This window comes from Lissotriton helveticus, chromosome 6, assembly GCF_964261635.1.
Source record: "Lissotriton helveticus chromosome 6, aLisHel1.1, whole genome shotgun sequence".
NCBI lineage: Eukaryota > Metazoa > Chordata > Amphibia > Caudata > Salamandridae > Lissotriton > Lissotriton helveticus.
This window is the reverse complement of record NC_136067.1, coordinates 1,863,439,077-1,863,456,725: the sequence shown is the minus strand read 5'-3', so window position 1 is coordinate 1,863,456,725 and position 17,649 is coordinate 1,863,439,077. Positions and strand designations below refer to the sequence as shown.

General features: G+C 42.9%; 1 protein-coding gene across 2 annotated transcripts in view; it reads left to right on the top strand.

Moving 5' to 3' along the window:
* Positions 1 to 17,649, top strand: part of GPATCH2 (G-patch domain containing 2) — a 657,478-nt gene that overhangs the window by 151,206 nt on the left and 488,623 nt on the right. For both annotated transcript variants that reach the window (XM_078649787.1, XM_078649788.1), the window contains exons 4-5: positions 3,822 to 4,004; positions 17,215 to 17,288. In XM_078649787.1, the coding sequence (XP_078505913.1) occupies positions 3,822 to 4,004; positions 17,215 to 17,288 (257 nt within the window). The remainder of the gene's footprint in view (positions 1 to 3,821; positions 4,005 to 17,214; positions 17,289 to 17,649) is intronic.

Here is a 17,649-nt window from a genome sequence, read left to right as displayed (position 1 = left end):
TTTATTGATCCTGTTGTTTTATGTATTATTCTTTTCTACGAAAAGTAAACTAGAAAGCCTTTTGCTATCTGATTTAAGTATGAGTGACGATGGAGATATTATCTCTACATATGCGCTTTTTATAATCCTTGATTTCAGGATATTTATATCTTGACTGATGCAGTTTGGCTTAGCTAAACAGCTACTGCTTTGTAACGCATTCTGAAGCTTGAGAGAAACGGGCGCTGTAACAACGCTCGTGCAATTTGTGGTGCACGGTGCGGTGGTGCATTTTAGCGTGCGCGTCCACAGCACAGTTCCGGTAAGAAAACCAGTACAGAGCGAAAACGCACTGTTTTTTTCTAAAATAAAGGTGCATAAACCGGGTCGGCCTCGGGAACCAAAAGCAGTGCTGGGAAAATTGCTCAAACCATCCCCGCGCCCAGGGCCGGTTCTAGGATTTGCGAGGCCCTGGGCTAAAAATCAATGTGCGAGGCCCCTCTAATGTAGATAAGTGGCCCCTTGCAAGGAGACCATTCACAGACACTGTGGGAGGCCTATTGTCCAGCATTTTGTCGCCCCCCACATTTTTAACTTTGAGCCCACAAGCATTTCTCACACCTTCAGTCCCATAGGTGTGAGAATTGCTTGTGGGCTAAAAGTTAAAACTATGGGGCGCCAAAATGATGGACAATGGGCCTCCCACAGTGTCTGTGAATGGGTCTCCTTTTAATTGAAGGGAGCGTCTCCCTCCCTTATGTATCCAGATACCATCCCTGAGAGGCCCGGGGAGGGGGGCCCCTCCATTTCAAAGAAAGGTGACACCTTTCTTTGAAATGGATAGCCAGGGAACCGACAGGACGCATCACCAGTTCGTGGCCCCATGCTGGTGAGCTGAGTGCGAGGCCCTGGGTAGCTGCCCACGCTGCCCATGCCTAGCGCCAGCCATGCCCGCGCCCTTCGACGCCTTGCACAATCTTTCTCTCTCCCTTCATTCTCCTTTACTCTCTCTCTTCACCCTCTCGGGCCGATTTCTTTCTACCCGCCTTCCCCCTCTCTTTCTCTTGAAGCCTAGCAAACCTACTGAAATTAACTTGATATGTCCAGTTCAGTACAAGGCATGTCCACCCTGTGCACACATTATGAACGTGGACTGTTTGCCTGCAAAAATGTCACCAGTGACTGTATCATCATCATCACATTTTGGTTGTATGACGGAACCACACGTCATTCCCACCTATGCACTTAACCCACAGTAATGACCGCGACACTACCACGCTTGCCAATACCTTGCAAGTCTTTACTACGCATAAGCCTTAACAATAATTTTTTGTTGTAAAGAAATGTTTGCTAAAGGCATATATGCATAGTAAATATTTAACAGGTAATGTTTACATGTATATCCACCCTTACCACCCGAAAGCCTATACCCACCCTAAATGCTCCTTACCACCCAAAACCCATACCCACCCTAAAATTACCTTTACCACCGAACAAACCATACCCACCTTGAACCCTAAAAATACACTTGTCACTCAAAAAACCATACTCACCCTAAACCCTAAAAAAATACCCTTGCCACCCTCAAAGGTCCTTACCACTCAAAAACCCATACCCACCCTAAAATTACCATTACCACCTCTAAACCCATACCTACCCTAAAAATACCCTTGCCACCCATATTCATTCTAAACCCTAAAAAATAGCTTGCCACCCAAAAGCCCTTACCCCCAAACCCTAAAAATAACCTTGCCACCTCAAAAAGCATACCCACCCTATAGCCTAAAATTACCCATGCCACTCTAAAACCCTTACCCACCCTAAACCCTAAAATAACCTTGCCATTCAAAAAGCCATACCCACCCTGAACCCTTAAAATAACCTTGCCACTCAAAAAGCCATACCCACCCTAAACCCTACAAATTCCCTTGCCACACAAAAACCCATACTCATCCGAAACCCTAATAATACCTTTGCCTCCCCAAAACCCATACCCACCCGAAACCCTAAAAATACCCTTGCCTCCCCAAAACCCATACCCACCCAAAATCCTAAAAATACCTTTGCCACCCAAAAACCCATACCCACCCTAAACCTTAAAATTACCCTTGCTTCTCAAAAACGTATACCCACCCTAAACGCCCACAATACTCTTGCCACCCAAAAACCCCTACACATACTGAACCCTAAAAATACCCTTGCCACCCATTAACCCATCTCAACCCTAAACCCTAAAAAAAAAAAATAGGACCTGATTACTAGCTTGGCGGTCCGGGAGCGGGACAGCACGACACCGCCCTGCTCCCGCACCACCACTCATCTGCTGGCCGCGCACCAGATTAGGAGTTTTCTCCTGGTCTAGCGGGCAGTTCTTTGGCGTTTCCACAGCGGTGCCTTTCAAAAAGGCACTGCTGTGGCCTTTCAAAAAGGCACCTCTATAGGAACATAAAAGCCTGTTCCTGAAAGGGGATACATGCACACAGGGAGGCACTCAATGTGCCCCCCCCCACCCTGCAGGCCTGCCATGTGGTACTAAGGGCCCTTTGTTTCCTCACCGTGCACCCTAACAAATGCGGTCTCACCGCCGTGGTTGGGATTGAAGAGAGGAAACTTGCAATATGCTTGGCGGTGCCGCAGCAGCACTGCCAAGCATATTACTGCCTGAAGACCGCTGTGGCAGCACCAGGGATCTGCGATCCCTGGTGGCTGCACCATTCTACTCGCGGTTCGACTGCTGTACTGGTAAATGATGCAAAAACAGCAGTTGATGGACAGAATGCAGAACAATGTCATACATTCACCCCAGTACAAAGATTGGGGCCTAAATCCATCGTTTTTTTGCTCACCATGCCATTCCAGTTGAACCCAGCCATATGCAAATCAGTCTTGACCCTGTGCCTCATGGGAACAGTTCAGCCCGAACTGCCAAGCCAGGTTCTCCCTGGACTGGAAACAAGCATCCTAGGACCGGTTTAGGCGTTTCACCCCTCTTCAGCCAGGATAGCTTTATTCCAGTGGCATGAAGAGCACGGGACCCACGTATGGTGGTCAGACCACTAGTGCAGCAGTTCCTGATCGCCACAACACCTCCACTACGGGTAAAGTGGTCCGACGGACCGCTGAACTTGTAATCAGGCCCTTCGTACTTACCTATCCTTACCTTTAAAACTTTTACCACGCATATGACTTTACCATTCATGCCTTTACAACGAAATTTGTTGTAATGGCATCGCTTGTAAAGGCATATCTGTGGTAAAAGACATTCTTGGTAATTGCATGTGTAGTAGTGTCACATGCATTGAAAAGCCTGCGGGGTTCCGGCTTCATTATATAGGCTGGTTCTCCTTGTATTAACTTGGAAAATCTGTGAGTTAATGTCTGAACTGCAAACAGCATAGCTCGGAAGCACAGAAAAGCTTTTATGGCTCTGCATATGGTTGTTTGTTTTGAGCCCATGCACTATCTTGCAGATTCTCTGAGTTAATGTATGTGTTGTAGACAACGCCGGTTTGGACGAATAAATGCATAGATCCTTTCTGTGTTTGTGCAGTGCCAAAAACGAGACCATGAAATGGTCCCAGATTTTCTTTTTGTTTATTTACTTTTACTCGGCAAGCAGCTTAAGCTGTATTAATTACTAAGAATTTGTAATCCTAATTAAGGATTTGAATGAGGGTTGGAATCAAGCCCTGTTTGTATGCAACGCCTTTTCCCTCTAAATCTGCTCTTGTAGAATCATGTTACCAGCAACATTCTATGATTTGAAGGTTGTATCTCATTTGGCTTTGTAGTTCGTATCTCTTTGTACTTATCTTAATCCTGGGTCCTTTGTCTGTCTGCAGGTGACGACGAACAAAGCGACTGGTTCTATGAGACTGAAACTGGGGGTGCCTGTGGTATTGCAGGTGTCATTCCTTGGTGGGACCAAGAGAACCCCCCAGAGCTGCAGAAGGAGCTGTCGGACCCAGTCTTCGAAAGCATATTAAGTGGCTCTTTTCCTCTCATGTCACACTCGACCCAAAGAGGTTAGTATGGCCCTTCCCTCCTGTTCAACACAAGACATTGGGTTTTGGTTAACTATTAAACAGAAACACTAGTATGCTTCAGTCTTACCCACAAAGTGCAAGAATGTTATCTGAAATTAGGGTTGACATTTTTGTGGCGCAGGGGTCCCCCCAATTTTGACACTCCAAAATGTACCTCAACTGAACGCCCACAATTTGATGAATTTGAGATGGTGTTAAAGCTCAGTTTCATGTGGCAATGTGACCCTGAGGTAAAGCACCTTGCAGCACATCACACTATTATAAAATAGTCAATTAAGTAAAGAGGCCACAAAATACATGAGTTCTAGATAAGTGAGATAGTTTTAAAGGATTTTTTACAAAAACAACATAGAAAATGCTGTACAGGGTTAATGCAGCCATGGAGGCTTTTCAGCCAATAGGGCATTACAATAAAGTGCAAAAGCAAAATTATTTTAAGTCCCAAGTGAGCAGCAAAATCAATAGTCAGCGTCCAGCATCTCAGTCTTAACCTCTTTGACGCTCATGACGAGCTCGTCATGGGGCACAGTGGAGCTGTGCTCATGACGAGCTGAGCTCGTCATAACGGCCGCGGAACGCCCACGCGGGGCTAATTCCCCTCCTGTGCGGGGCGTTCCATTAAGTGGGCGGAGTCATGATGAGCTGAGCTCGTCATGAGTAACGCAGTGCAGAATGCGGCCCCCCCTGTCCCCGTGCTGTGGGGGAATTAGCCCCTCGGCGAAGGGGTTATGGAAAGCCTTTTGGCTTACCCCCCTCCTCCCCCTCCAAATCAAGGGCTTGTATCCATTATTTTTGCATATGAAATCACTGCAGCTTTATTGTGAGCAAATGTGTCATTTCAGTAGCAAATCAGAACACAGTTCTTTTAGACATTGTATTTCCTTAACAACTAAGCACTATCCCACTACATTAATAATTATTCTACCCGCTCAGCACTAATGCCATCCAGAGATGGTAGAAGAAACTAGATACATGATCAACAGCAACCTATTATGAGTGTCTAGGTTACAGTGAGTTAACACAAAGGCCTTATTATGTGGTTACAGTTTGTTTGACCTGGTAAAGTTAATCGAAGACATCATTAACAATGACAAAGGAAATAAACTTACATGATTCTGTTTGATCGAATACTGCAGAAATAACAAACATTAAGATAGACAGGAAAAGGATGAGTAACACGGGTGAGATCCAGGTGCTATGCCCAAATTGAGGCCTAGTAGACAAAGGTTAATAAAACTCACTTCTGCGCAATATAAGAACAGTGTTTTAAAAGCAACAGTATCATATCAGTGTGCACATGTATAATCTAGTTTAAAACTATTTCCTGCACGTTGGTAACAATGCAAAAAAATATAAATGCACAAAAAAACTACACAACTTTCCCGAAGAAAAATAACAGTCTTTTGTTCACGTTTTAAGATTCTACAAAGGCCTAGATATAATACTTGAATAAAACTTTATATAAATGCACCTCTAATCATTTTAGTCAAGGATCAAGACATCTCTAGAACACATTTTAAAGTGCTATCTTATTACGTTTACTGTTTAAAATATGTACTAACAAGGGACAAAATATTGGCTTTAGGTGATTTTCCAAATTTATGTACCAGCAGGGATTTTAAAAAGCTGGGCATTCCGGTGAAAAGATGGCAGGTGGTACCCCTATTTTGAATCTAATGTCAATGTGTCCTTGTTTTAATCTTTAAACACTGACTTGAAATCTCACTACAGTGAAAACATTGTTTTTGCCTTGGCTGGATTCTGTTATAAGACTCTGTGGTGCTAAGGTAGGAACAATACCAAGTGAAGTTTGCACATAATTGCCAATATGGCGGCTGATAGCAGCTGTTGTTATGTGTTAAATATTCAGACTAAAGTCAGTTTTTAGAGTATGGTGGTCATATGTTGAAATGAGGCTTTGGCGAAATTTGTATTATATTTACCTACAAACATTTAGTAACCCTAAGCTTTGCTCACACCCTTAACCTACATGCTAAACTTTATTCCTACCTTACCCTACCTTAGTTTAAACCTTATCCATATTTCAATTGATGTAACTCTCCTTTATTTTAAATTCTAAATAATCAATTGACTTAATGTTCTTAGTCTTCTTCTGCATTGTTCCCTTTCTTCATTATGCTGTTTCATTATTTTGGTTTTGTGTTCGTAGTATGTCTTTATGAGGGCTTCTATATTTTCATTGACTTCCCATATTGGAGCAAGTGTTAAAAATCTCCAGGGCTGTGTTTGGATTCCCTGTCCAGCCCTGGCAGATGAAGTTTAAAATTTCCCTGTTTAAAATGTCCCTCTTGCACAAAATGCTGATGCGTTGATAACCTTTCCTATCTATCTAACAAAAATAAAGACATGTGTTAACCAAAGTACATTAAACTAAGATCTCTAGCTGAACCTTTCCTCAACTTATGCGATGTGGCTCTCATCCTCTTGCATCCCAGTGCAAAAGCTCAGTTAGTGGCCATTCTGGTGTCCAAGGCTCTTTTCCCCACAATCATTATGCTCCAGAAAATAATTTGTCAAAATGTTTAAGCCTCTGTCAGATTTCATTCAGAGAGGAAGGGGCAGAGCAGACAGGGGCTACTGGGTCCCACCCACTGATGTCCTGAGGCCCATCCTACAATGGCCCTGCAACCCTTTCCTCACTTGACTCTCTGGTTGCAAGGGTGAGCAGTGGCAAGTTTCTCAGGGAGGTAGCTTGGGAGAAACACCATTAGAAATCACCATTGAGTAGGCACAATGTTTTCAGAGTCTAGACAATTGCTTTTCTTTTTAGAAAATAAAGCACTTTTTAATCTAACACTAGTCCTAGATACTACACTATTCAAGCCAGTATACACGGTAGTGTTCCTGTTCAAGACTCTCTTTTTGAGATACCCTTCTTATCTCCCTCTGTGCTGTCTCCCACCCAGGTTACTCTAGATGAATAGTGTACCCCCAGTTTATGGTAAAAGCATGCATTAGGCTCAGGGGCAGATTTTAGAGCCCCACAAGTCAAACACTCAGTCCGTTCTCACATTTGCTTGAATTCTTACCCATGGTGGTGTACCTGGTAGGATTCAGTCTCCTAGACCTTCATGCACGATTAGCACGAACTCTGTAGTTTGATTCCACCCCAGATGGATGTTCTTGATGATCCAGTGCAGTTACTCGTAAACTGTTGAGGAAGCTAAACATGACCCACGTGTCTCTGTATACAGGCCCCCAGATTAGTCTCATGTGGATTGCCAGTCCTAGCACCACTGGACAGTTGTTGGTTTGGCTACGGAAGTCTAGTACTGATTGGTGAGGTCGTCCAGGCAATGCTGTCCCCGACCCAGCTGATATGAACAGCTACAGTGGCGTAGCAAGTGGTGGTGGTCCGCCCCGGGTGGCACGAGTTTTAGGGACGGCGACCCCCACTCTTACCTGCAGCCGTCGCAAGGCAGCAAACACCGAAATATCGCCACCAACCCCCCACCGCCGCTGTTACAAGCACTGCTGTTGGGCGGCAAACGTCTAGCTATGCCACTGAACATCTTTGAAATTATAGCCCTGACCACGCTGGTGCAAACACCAAAGTAGTGACAGCCCGACAGTGCCTCTGCAAGCACAAGGTTAGTTGCAGCCAAATGGGCTGATTTGCAAAAGCACATAGACTTTTTGCAACTTTTACCGGGAAGCATAGAGAGACCAGCAGACCCTTTCAAGTTAAGTAATTCCTAGCTATTCCACTGACGAGGCATTGGGTATCTCCTCATAGCCACTTTTCTTCTGCTGGGCTGGGCAGACTTCTTTCCTCTCAGCAGGTAGACATGCTTCTGGTTACATGGCAGACACTTTGCTCCTCCAACTGAAAGGGCAGGGTTCAGGTGAATCTGGCTGTACACATAGCAGTCTTTGGAGTACTCTGTTGAGCATTCCTTTCCTTGGTTGCGGAAAACTTGGAACTGGCACAAAGTACAGTGGTTTGGGGTGTTTCTCTTTCTAGTGTTCTTTTCAGGGTGATCTCTAGACAAAGGCGTTGTGTTTATTAATGCTTCTCACAGAAGGTAGCAATGAGACTGTCTCCTGACTGGAACACCTACAACATGTCAACAATGTTAGGCGCCACCTCTCAGAAGCAGTAATGAGGGGTAGACTAAAGATCATGCTTGATGCAGGCGTTTCCATCATCCCTAGAACAATAAAATAAAAACTGCAGTCCCTCCATTCACATCTGATATCGACCAAAATGCAGTGCCTATGAAGAACTGATCAGCAACGCTTTGGTAACAATGTTTTGTTTTCCTGGGTTTTAAATGGATATACCTGTCTCCATCCTCCTCACTTCTGTGTCCAGCCACAGGAATGCAGGAAATGCCCCTCGACTGTCGGGGGAAGCTGTACTCATTTCCAGCTTGTGCCATACTAACCAGAGGCATCCCATCGAAAACCCACTAGCTTCAGTACACAGGCTCATACACACCAGTTTCTACTACTGCACATGTACCACGCGCACACATGGTCGATATGCATATAGGATATCTGTGCAAAGTTTTGGTTAGTCTCGTAACATTGGAACTTTACACAAGGGCTAGCAGGCCACTCACACTGACTCAGTTACACTGTAATTCTCAAAACATGAGCATTCTGCTACCACAGCTTTATGTGCTACACCCACGACAGGGACAGTAGTCCTCTGTCCACTATGAGGGCAAGGAACAGGTCCTGGACATTGCTTAGTCAGGGCTAGGCCTTGGCCTTTGTGCACAAAGTAGATTAGCATGACACCAGGGCCATCATAAAAGTAAGGATATCAAACACAATCAGTCGAGCACTCAAGGTAGGGACATACTTCTTTATACCATGCAGGGAGCATTCTCACTTCAACACTTAAAACCATGTCAAATCTTTTCCACTAATTGTTTGTCAAGCCATGTAGCTTCCCTTTGTCCCTACAGATGCTTTAGCATAACTGTGATACACTCCGGTTCAGCTCACAGTTCTACATTTAGGATCACAGGAAGTTCCACCATTGGTGCCACTAGCCCTGTGAGAGTTCTGCCAACACGAGCTACAAAAATAATCTCTTGTGATTCTTTGAGGCCCCATGTGTTCACTAGAGTAGCTGCTTCATTGTAGATTGTATGATGCGGTTCTTGAAATGTAATGCTTAGTCCACAGGCATCGCCCTCACCTTCTCCTTCCCAAAAATTATTGTGGACACGGAGGACGTACATCAGTCTTCATTCTTTCCAGCTCTAATTGATATCCCACCATTCACAAACTTCTTTGTGTAGTACAAGGTGTATTTGGACAAGAAATAGGTTTAATATGTTCAGGTAGTAGTTGTTTTTCCATACACATAAAATCAAAGAATTGTGTCATTCATTCCAATAAGCCATATATTTGTACGGTGTAATGGTGACATTGAGACTACACTATTGCAATTGGTTGCACCTTAAATCTTAAAAGATTGAACTTTGATAGTTGAATGGACACAAAATTTTGGAGCTCTTTTAGCCTAAGAGCCAAAGTGTTCCTCTTTGGCACTCTGTTTCGTGTATCTTTTCCAGAAGATGTTCTGCCAGAATATTGAGTTTTAGATATTATCCTGCCAAAATTCGAAATCTAGAATATCTACTACCTTAATATCTTGAAGCTAAGTATTAGTGAAGTATAGATTTACTCTTCCTAACTCCAATGTTACATAAATGTATGCAAATGTGGAGTCAGGAATAGTAAATCTGCACTTGCCAATACATATTTAAATTCACAATATTAAGGAAGTTGAAATTATGGATATGTTGATAATGGATAGGTATGATGATATGATATGATATGATGTAGTTTTATAAAGCGCCTGGTTACCCGGGGGCGTCCCGGCGCTGTTGAGCCAAGATTACTAAGGACAAAGGCTGAGTTAGGGACCCTGGGAAAAAAGGAAGGTCTTAAGGAGTTTCCGAAACCGCAAATGGCTCGGTTCAGCTCGAATCTTCAGCGGTAAAGATTCCACAGAGTCGCTGCGTTGACGGAAAATCGCCGACCTCCTGTGCGCACCCTTACAAACCTCTGCCTCAGGTTACAATCTCATAGCTCCGAAATTCAAAAAGTCCTGCTGAGGTTGATTTGCCATGGGCCAAACAACTCTAGAACTCTCTCCCCTTGGAACCAAAAAACCCCCCAGATCTGTTGGCTTTCAGAAAGGCCCACAAAACTTGGCTTTTCACCCAATAACTATCCTTTTTTTTCCATCAACAGTTTACCTTCTCCGAGATTAGCGGGTATGATAGTGCTCTACAAATCCTATTTTCATTTCATTTCATAAATTCCAATATTTCTGTTTCATCGCCTTTCCATAAAGTGAAGATGTAGTTTTCTCTGTTTTAGATTTGTGTAATAGGGACTTGTTAGACCTGGCATCATTTGTGTGATTTTCCGCCAATCTTTTTACTTTCAGACCTCCTGTTGACCAGACACTCGTGGTCAGAGCGAAGGTGCCTGTTGGCTTTGTAAGGGGACACTAGGTTCTTCAAGATGGGAGGCCCCTTGCCTTTTCAAGATTTATGAGCAATGCACAGGGATTTAAACTTTATCCTCTCTCGAATAGGCAGCCAGTGAAGAGTTCTGAGGGCCGGTTCGCTGAGGACCTTGCCAGAGTACCTGTGAGCAGCCTAGCTGCGGAGTTCTGAATATATTGTAATTTGTTGATTGTCGCTTCTGGGGCACCCAGATACAGGGCGTTACTATAGTCCAACCTTGACAGGATCAACCCTTGGATTAAGAGTTTTTTTGAAAGGGCAGGGAGAAGGGGGAGAACCTTCCGAGCGGAACGAAGTAAGCCGAAACAGATGCCAGCAGTTTTCTTGGCTTGAAATCTAAAAGAGAGGTCCTGATCAATCCATACTCCTAGGCTTTTGATTTCATTTTTTTGGGGGGGAGAGCTCCCATACAGGCAGGCCAGATGACATCAGGTGGTGATGTCAGTTAGTGCCCCAGAAACACAAGCTTGGATTTAGATCCGTTTAATTTGAGAGAGGACTTACTCATCCATGATGAGGTCACTCATAATATGACATACGTTTCTCTAGGTTAGCTGTAAAAATTGTTGATGCATGAAATAATTGTTTGGTTTATCTGACAAGGGTTATGTCTTCGAGATGGTCCCACAGCAGCCGCATTGGCCTCATTTTAGGTTTTTGGGAAAAAAGGTAGAACGTTTTGAAAGTCTGCCACAACACTGAGGTGAACATCTGCCCAACAAGTTTCAGATGGTATACTATCTCATAACTGAACACTGTTGGTGACGGAATTAGACCACATCCCATGAATAACTGAGTTCAAGCTTATTTTCTCTTGGTCATAAAAAGACTAAAACCAAATTTAAAATTGGATGACACCTGAAAATCCTCAGATTTTTGGGGAAAGTGTTAAAGCTAGAAGAGACTGTGCCTATGCAATTTTCTTCATCATATGCTGTAGAGGAACAAATCCAGTAGATTTGCCTATAGATTTAATACTTCTTCCACACTTCATAAGGGTTTCAACTACTAGCCAACTAAAATTCAGAACTTAGGGTATTGCAACCCAGCGCTGTGGACTGCTGTCACTATCAGCACACATCTCACCAAGGTCAGGCAGAGACTTTCACTTTCCCTTTAATCTAAAAAGAAAATGTTTCCAAGGGTGTAGGGTTTATTTCCAGGGAAGATTATAGCTTCCATCTACTTTCTGCTGGGGTTCTCCTGCCATCTACAAGCCATAGGCTTAGTTATCCTGCATTCGGTGAAAATAGTTTCACCATTTTAAACTCAAATTGGATTTTTTTCTACAAGTTCCTTGCCATGTACCAGAGAATAGGGAGTTTCCCTTTCGTTTCTGGGCTGACTCTTTTCAATTACCATGTACAAAAAATAGTATTTAACCCTTGTGCAGATATTTCCTTCCATACATTCCCATTGCAGAGCCATACATTCAATGAATGTTGAATTTGACATGGTTAGTGACAGCTCCAATAGAAATACAGTGCAGGGTATTTCATATTTTATCCCTGAGCTAGGTCCTCATTTGTGTTTAACCTAAAATGGAGTAGTCTCAATATGTTTTCATATTTGTAACTCAGGGCATTCTAATGTTGGTAATACCTTAATGCCTCCTGTTTAATCTAAGACTCTTTGTTAAGCTATTAAAGTCACCCAGATGCCATCTTGGATCCAGATTGATTTGGGCTTCCCTTCCATGTGTTATATTATAATGTGCTATAGGTTTTTATAGAGCATACTTTTGCTTAAGCTTTTCTGTGCTCTAGGACAAAACTAAGCTATCTGATGTTCATGATAAAAGGGAGCATAAGTACTGATTATAAAGCGAGGTTTTTTAACTAATTCCTGGAAACATTCAGAGCAGGTTGAGAACAGTGTACCTCTAGAGAGTCTTACTTACCTGACTGCTGCAACAGAGAAAGGTCTATCTCCTGAACACACATTGTGAGTCGCCAGAGCATATAACATTGAGAGGTTGGCCAATCTTAAAGATAAGATAGGGATGTAATATACAGAGCCCTGCCCTCAAACTGATATATGGTGTGATTCTTCATCATCGGGTACCTCCTCGCTTGAGATCAAAGACTGAAGTGGGTCTTACTATAGGCTCTTTGTTCAAATTTCTGCTTCAATACAAATCAGTTGTGTTCTCATCCAGCTCTTAAGAACACATGCATTAAAATTGTGTCATAATGGATAATGTACATATTTTTTATTTACACCACCTCAAACTGAAAATAATAGCAGATGGTAAATTAGATCCTTATCTGTCGGTTTAGATAGTCAACATGTTTCAGCCTATTTGCCTATATCTGGTCTACTGCACTCTTCAGGACTGATGATCCTACCCAAACTCCTTTCACCTATTACACATATAAATCTGTGTTTGCACTGTACACATCATCCTTAATAAGTGTTTTGACACAACATGAAGTAATAGACTTTTCTTATTTTCTTGCTTTTATATCACATTGAGGGCATCTGTGTGAGCAGTTCTTATGCCCCCAGTATAGCATATCTGTACAGACACATATTTGGCCTCAGGGCTATTAATATTGAAATCAGTCCTGTAAAAAAGTGGGTTGTTGGTTGACTGGGGTGAGAGACCTAGTCAAGCAGCAACCATAATCCTTGTCAGGGTGAGGCACACGCCAACCCCAAATAAACCTGTGCTCAACCCTCTAGTTGCTTGGCACGGAGCAGTTAGGTTTAACTTAGAGGAAATGTGTAAAGTATTTGTGCAACACTTCAAACAGTACTAATTCGAAAACGCCACACACAAAGGATCCCACGCCAAGTTAGAAAAATAAAAGTTCTTTGATAAATTAAACAGGATCAAAGCAACAAAAATACAAGTAGTAGAACCGGACGTATTCAATTTGAAAGAGTGTAGTGAAAAGAGAGTCAAAAATATTTTTTAAAATATGCCTCGTTTAAAGAGACATGGAATTGGGGAGCACCTGTTGGACTCTCAGGCAGTACTAGTACCAAAGGAACAAGGAATATGGTTCAAGTCAAGTCGAAGAGATTCTTTTTGGAGGAATCTCACTGGATTCCAACTCAACCTCCCAACCTGATTTAGAAAAGGAGAGCGAAGGATGAGGAGAAATTGAAGCTGCTGGTCACAGCTGGCCACCAAGAAATGCCTCAACCCCTTGGACGCGCGTGGAATTCCCCCGCGGTGGGCGCGAATTCCACACATATGCAATTCGGACGGCCCCCGGCCATCCGACGCACACGTCCACCGTGAAGCGAAAGGGTTAAAAGCACCAAAGTGCCCATGCCATTCCATTTCACCATGTTCCTTATACAGTCCCATTGCATCATTAACTCAACGCCAAGTACAAGTTATAGTGTTCAGGTTAAATGGGATATATAAACAATGCATATAGAGGAAAAGTAACTTTTGTAATGTCGAGATGCTTTCACCATCTCTGTTAGACATGTAACTTTCCACAACAGCCTTCATCCTAGTGATGAGTAGACCTATACCTCTCTCTAGTGGGGACTATCCCCCCACCTTAGTGCAATGTTTTGTTTGGCCATGGTGAACCCTAGTGTAACCCATTGTTGCTCAGTTGCTGTCAGCTCAGTGGCCTCCCATATATTTAACAAACCTAGGGGGTGATTACGATGGCGAACGGACTTGAGCCCATCCGCATCAATGTGGATACTGGGACCGCCCGCCTGGATTGCGGCTGTCCCGCACTCAAGATTACGATGCGACTGCCACTGTGGTTGTTGCATCGTGTATCTCTGACTTTGTGGCCTGTGCTGCCGGCTGCAGCCTCTGCCGCAATGTCAGAAATACAGTGTTTGCATTTCCCTGAACTACATGGCAGGCACCATGCAGTGCCTGCCACCTGGTGCAGGTAAATGTAGGGGGGTACCACAGGTACCTCCCCCAGTGCATACCCACCTCCCCCAACACAAGGGGGGCCCACTACGGGCCCCCAAATGCAATCCCTGCCACCCTATGAATGGCGGTTTCACCGCAATCCACCGGCTGGTGGGGAGGCAGCATCGTAATATGGCAGACGGTGCCAGCTAGGCACCGCCACCATATTGTTGATGCGGGATGGGTCCGCCAGGCAATCATAACAATTGCCTGTGGCGGACCCGTGGCAGACGGACTTTGTGTTCGCCCGCCAATGTAATCTGGCGGGCAGAGAAGTGCTTTACGATGGCGGTAAAACTCCCACCGGCAGGCTGTCGTTGATGGTTACACCACTACTGTAATGACCCCATTCGTTTGGCCGATAGGTGAACCTCCTTCTCGCACACTTCCTGCTTCTGGAACGCAACATTTCCCCAGTATTGCTGAATATCTGGGCAATCCCAAATGATATGATAAAATGTACCCTCTCCTGTGCACCGTCTAAGACATTTTAAATTGCAGAATTGTTGCTTTTTATTTCTTTTACACTTTTAATGTGTATTGCATGTGTTTATAGGAAAAGACAGAAGTAAATTTAAAAATTGCGGGTCTACCAAGGGCAGACCTTTTGGTTTTGCCATTGCTTGTTTTCATTTATTAGAGATATGACTGAAATGAGAAAAATAGTTGATGATAAGGTGTGTCAATTAGTCATTGACCTGAATAAGGGACCCGTAGGCTGTAGTTCTGTATACGGGCGGTCTGATGGAAGCTACAACTGCCTCCATTTCGTCTAAAGAACATCGGGTTTCGGTTAATGAAGCCTGTTTCAATTAAGTCGGTCAGGATGCATCCATTTTAGTTTGTAAGTTACACTGCTTACGCCAGCCGCCCATTTTTCCTAAGTAAACAAGTGTAATTTATTACTGTTGTAATAAATAGTAATTAGTGTATGTTGTTCATGCATAAAGCGTACCCCTATTTTCCTAAGCCTAAATGTACATATTTATGCATTATGTAAATGACCCATGTTTAAGGTTAGGAAATAAGATTTTTCTTTTCATTTCAATTTGTATTTTATTTTGCACCAACAGTTTTTACAGAGTCTAAGAAAACTTTATACATGAAATAAGTAACCATAATATTAACTTAACAACACGAATCAACAATTATTTCGTGTCACAGGTATTAAAGGAATTCCGAAATATATTATAGTCGTACTGTATGAAAGATGCATAAATTGCAAATAGAAAGTAGACTGTAGTAGAGAGAAAAGGGTCAAAATTGGCGTGCAGGGATAAATGGGAATTTTTGTCATTCAAATTTGGAAATACTCTTCCTTTCCAGTTTGAAGTTGGCTTTTAACAGTGGATTTTACAGGTGTAATTTATACGTGCTGAAAAAGGAAGAAGCTGGTTTTACATGCGAGTGGGTGTTCATCACATGTATATGGGTTTTGTTTGGCCACTCATCTGGCACTCTAGTGAGGTGTAATTTAGGCTACAACTCTGAGTGAGTTATGAGTTACGTATGCGCTCGTGTTTACTGACTTGCTTTTGTAGTTGCATTTTGGCAGGTGTCCTACTTTACTGCACACATAACTATAATGTAAATCTAGAAAATCCTTTAGAAATTCAGCGCATTGTTTTAAGTTCTTTGGTTAGATTCAGAATACAACCTCAGATTTCTTTTGTTTAAGGATTTTTGTGTTGCAAATATGTCTGTAATTGAAATAAACCTAGATCCTGGAGTAATGTTTGCTTATGTTGGGTGTATCTTTTCTTTTATCAACAAGCTGGGTGATAAACATGGCTTACTTGATATTTTTTCTTTTCCACCACTGTTGCCCTCATCTCTTGTCAGTTGCGTGTTGTATCTGAATGAGTCCTTTCCAGTGTGTGCATTGGATTAATGTAAATAGAGTGGCCTTTTCACTACTGCCTTTTTTCAGCCATCTTCTTTTAGCATTTGGATTGAGAACTTGTCAGTGACGTCTAGGCTCAGACCGCTGTAGTACTGATGCGTTTGGCTGCTTTGGTGTATCCTCCCTCCTCCACTCCAGGGATTACTATAGTGTGCCCGAGGGATTACTTTAGAACTAACCTCCCTCCAATGAGCTGCTAGCTCTGCATACATTAATTGGCACATTAAACCCCTACCTATCGACTTGGCCAATGCTGTTTTTCGTTTGTATGAGAATAGATTGTACTAGTATGCTTGGACTAGTATATGGCATACATTCCATGTTTTCTATGGTAAACATAATGCCTGGGTAGCCTTGTGTTTTTTCCTACCCACTTTCCTTAGTGCACGCCCTTCCCAGATCACCAGTTTGCTAACCTTCATACCATAAGTGTCTCAAAGACTTGAAAAATGCCCTGTTCAGTAATATATTTTGGTTTTTGGAATGTTTCTCTCGTTTTTTTTTGTTTACATGTCACTAGTTGCATTTATTTGGAGCCAAAAAAAATCCCTTCCAATAATATATTGGTTTTGCATTAATGTAAATCCCTACAAATGATGATGAAGTAAAATCCTGACATTTTCTAGCGCTTGGCTAAAATCTCAGCTGTTGCCATTGATTTTATGGAATGAAGTGTTTTGTAAAGTGATGACTTTGTCTCCTCATGGCCACCTCGCAGGGTAAGAGACTCATTGAAGTTGGACCAAATGATGTGGCTCGCAGTCACGCACAGTGAGTCTGACGATGTGGGTCATGTGAGCAATTGATGACTCTCTTTGTTTCTAATATCATAGTACATATTTTTAATGTGGGTCTTTCCTGTTTTTACAGATTTCAGGCTTAGCCAGCTGCATGGAATACCCATAAGACCCTCGAGGAAAGCTGGAAGCAACTTAAGTTCAATGGTAGGTGTGCCTCTTATGTCTGATTAATGGATCAAAAGTCGTGTCCTCATTTCTTGCAGAAGAACTGGGAAGGGATTAATATACTTCCTGGTTTTCACATAATCAAATCGAATTATGCAGTCAATGGCATATCCAGGATGGCATGGACCATGTGGCTAGGAGGGATAAAAGCATGAGTGGGGAGCAGTGGGCCAATCAAGTCCTTGTCTACTGGTGGCCCTTCTGCACTATGTGTTTTGCCTCCACATGAGAAAATAGTTTTCATGTTACCGTTAAAGAAAAAAACAGTCAGTCTTTTTTTTGGACAGCAGGCCTTATTCCTGTGGATTCTCTTCTTGCTTTTGCCATCCCTTGTAACAAT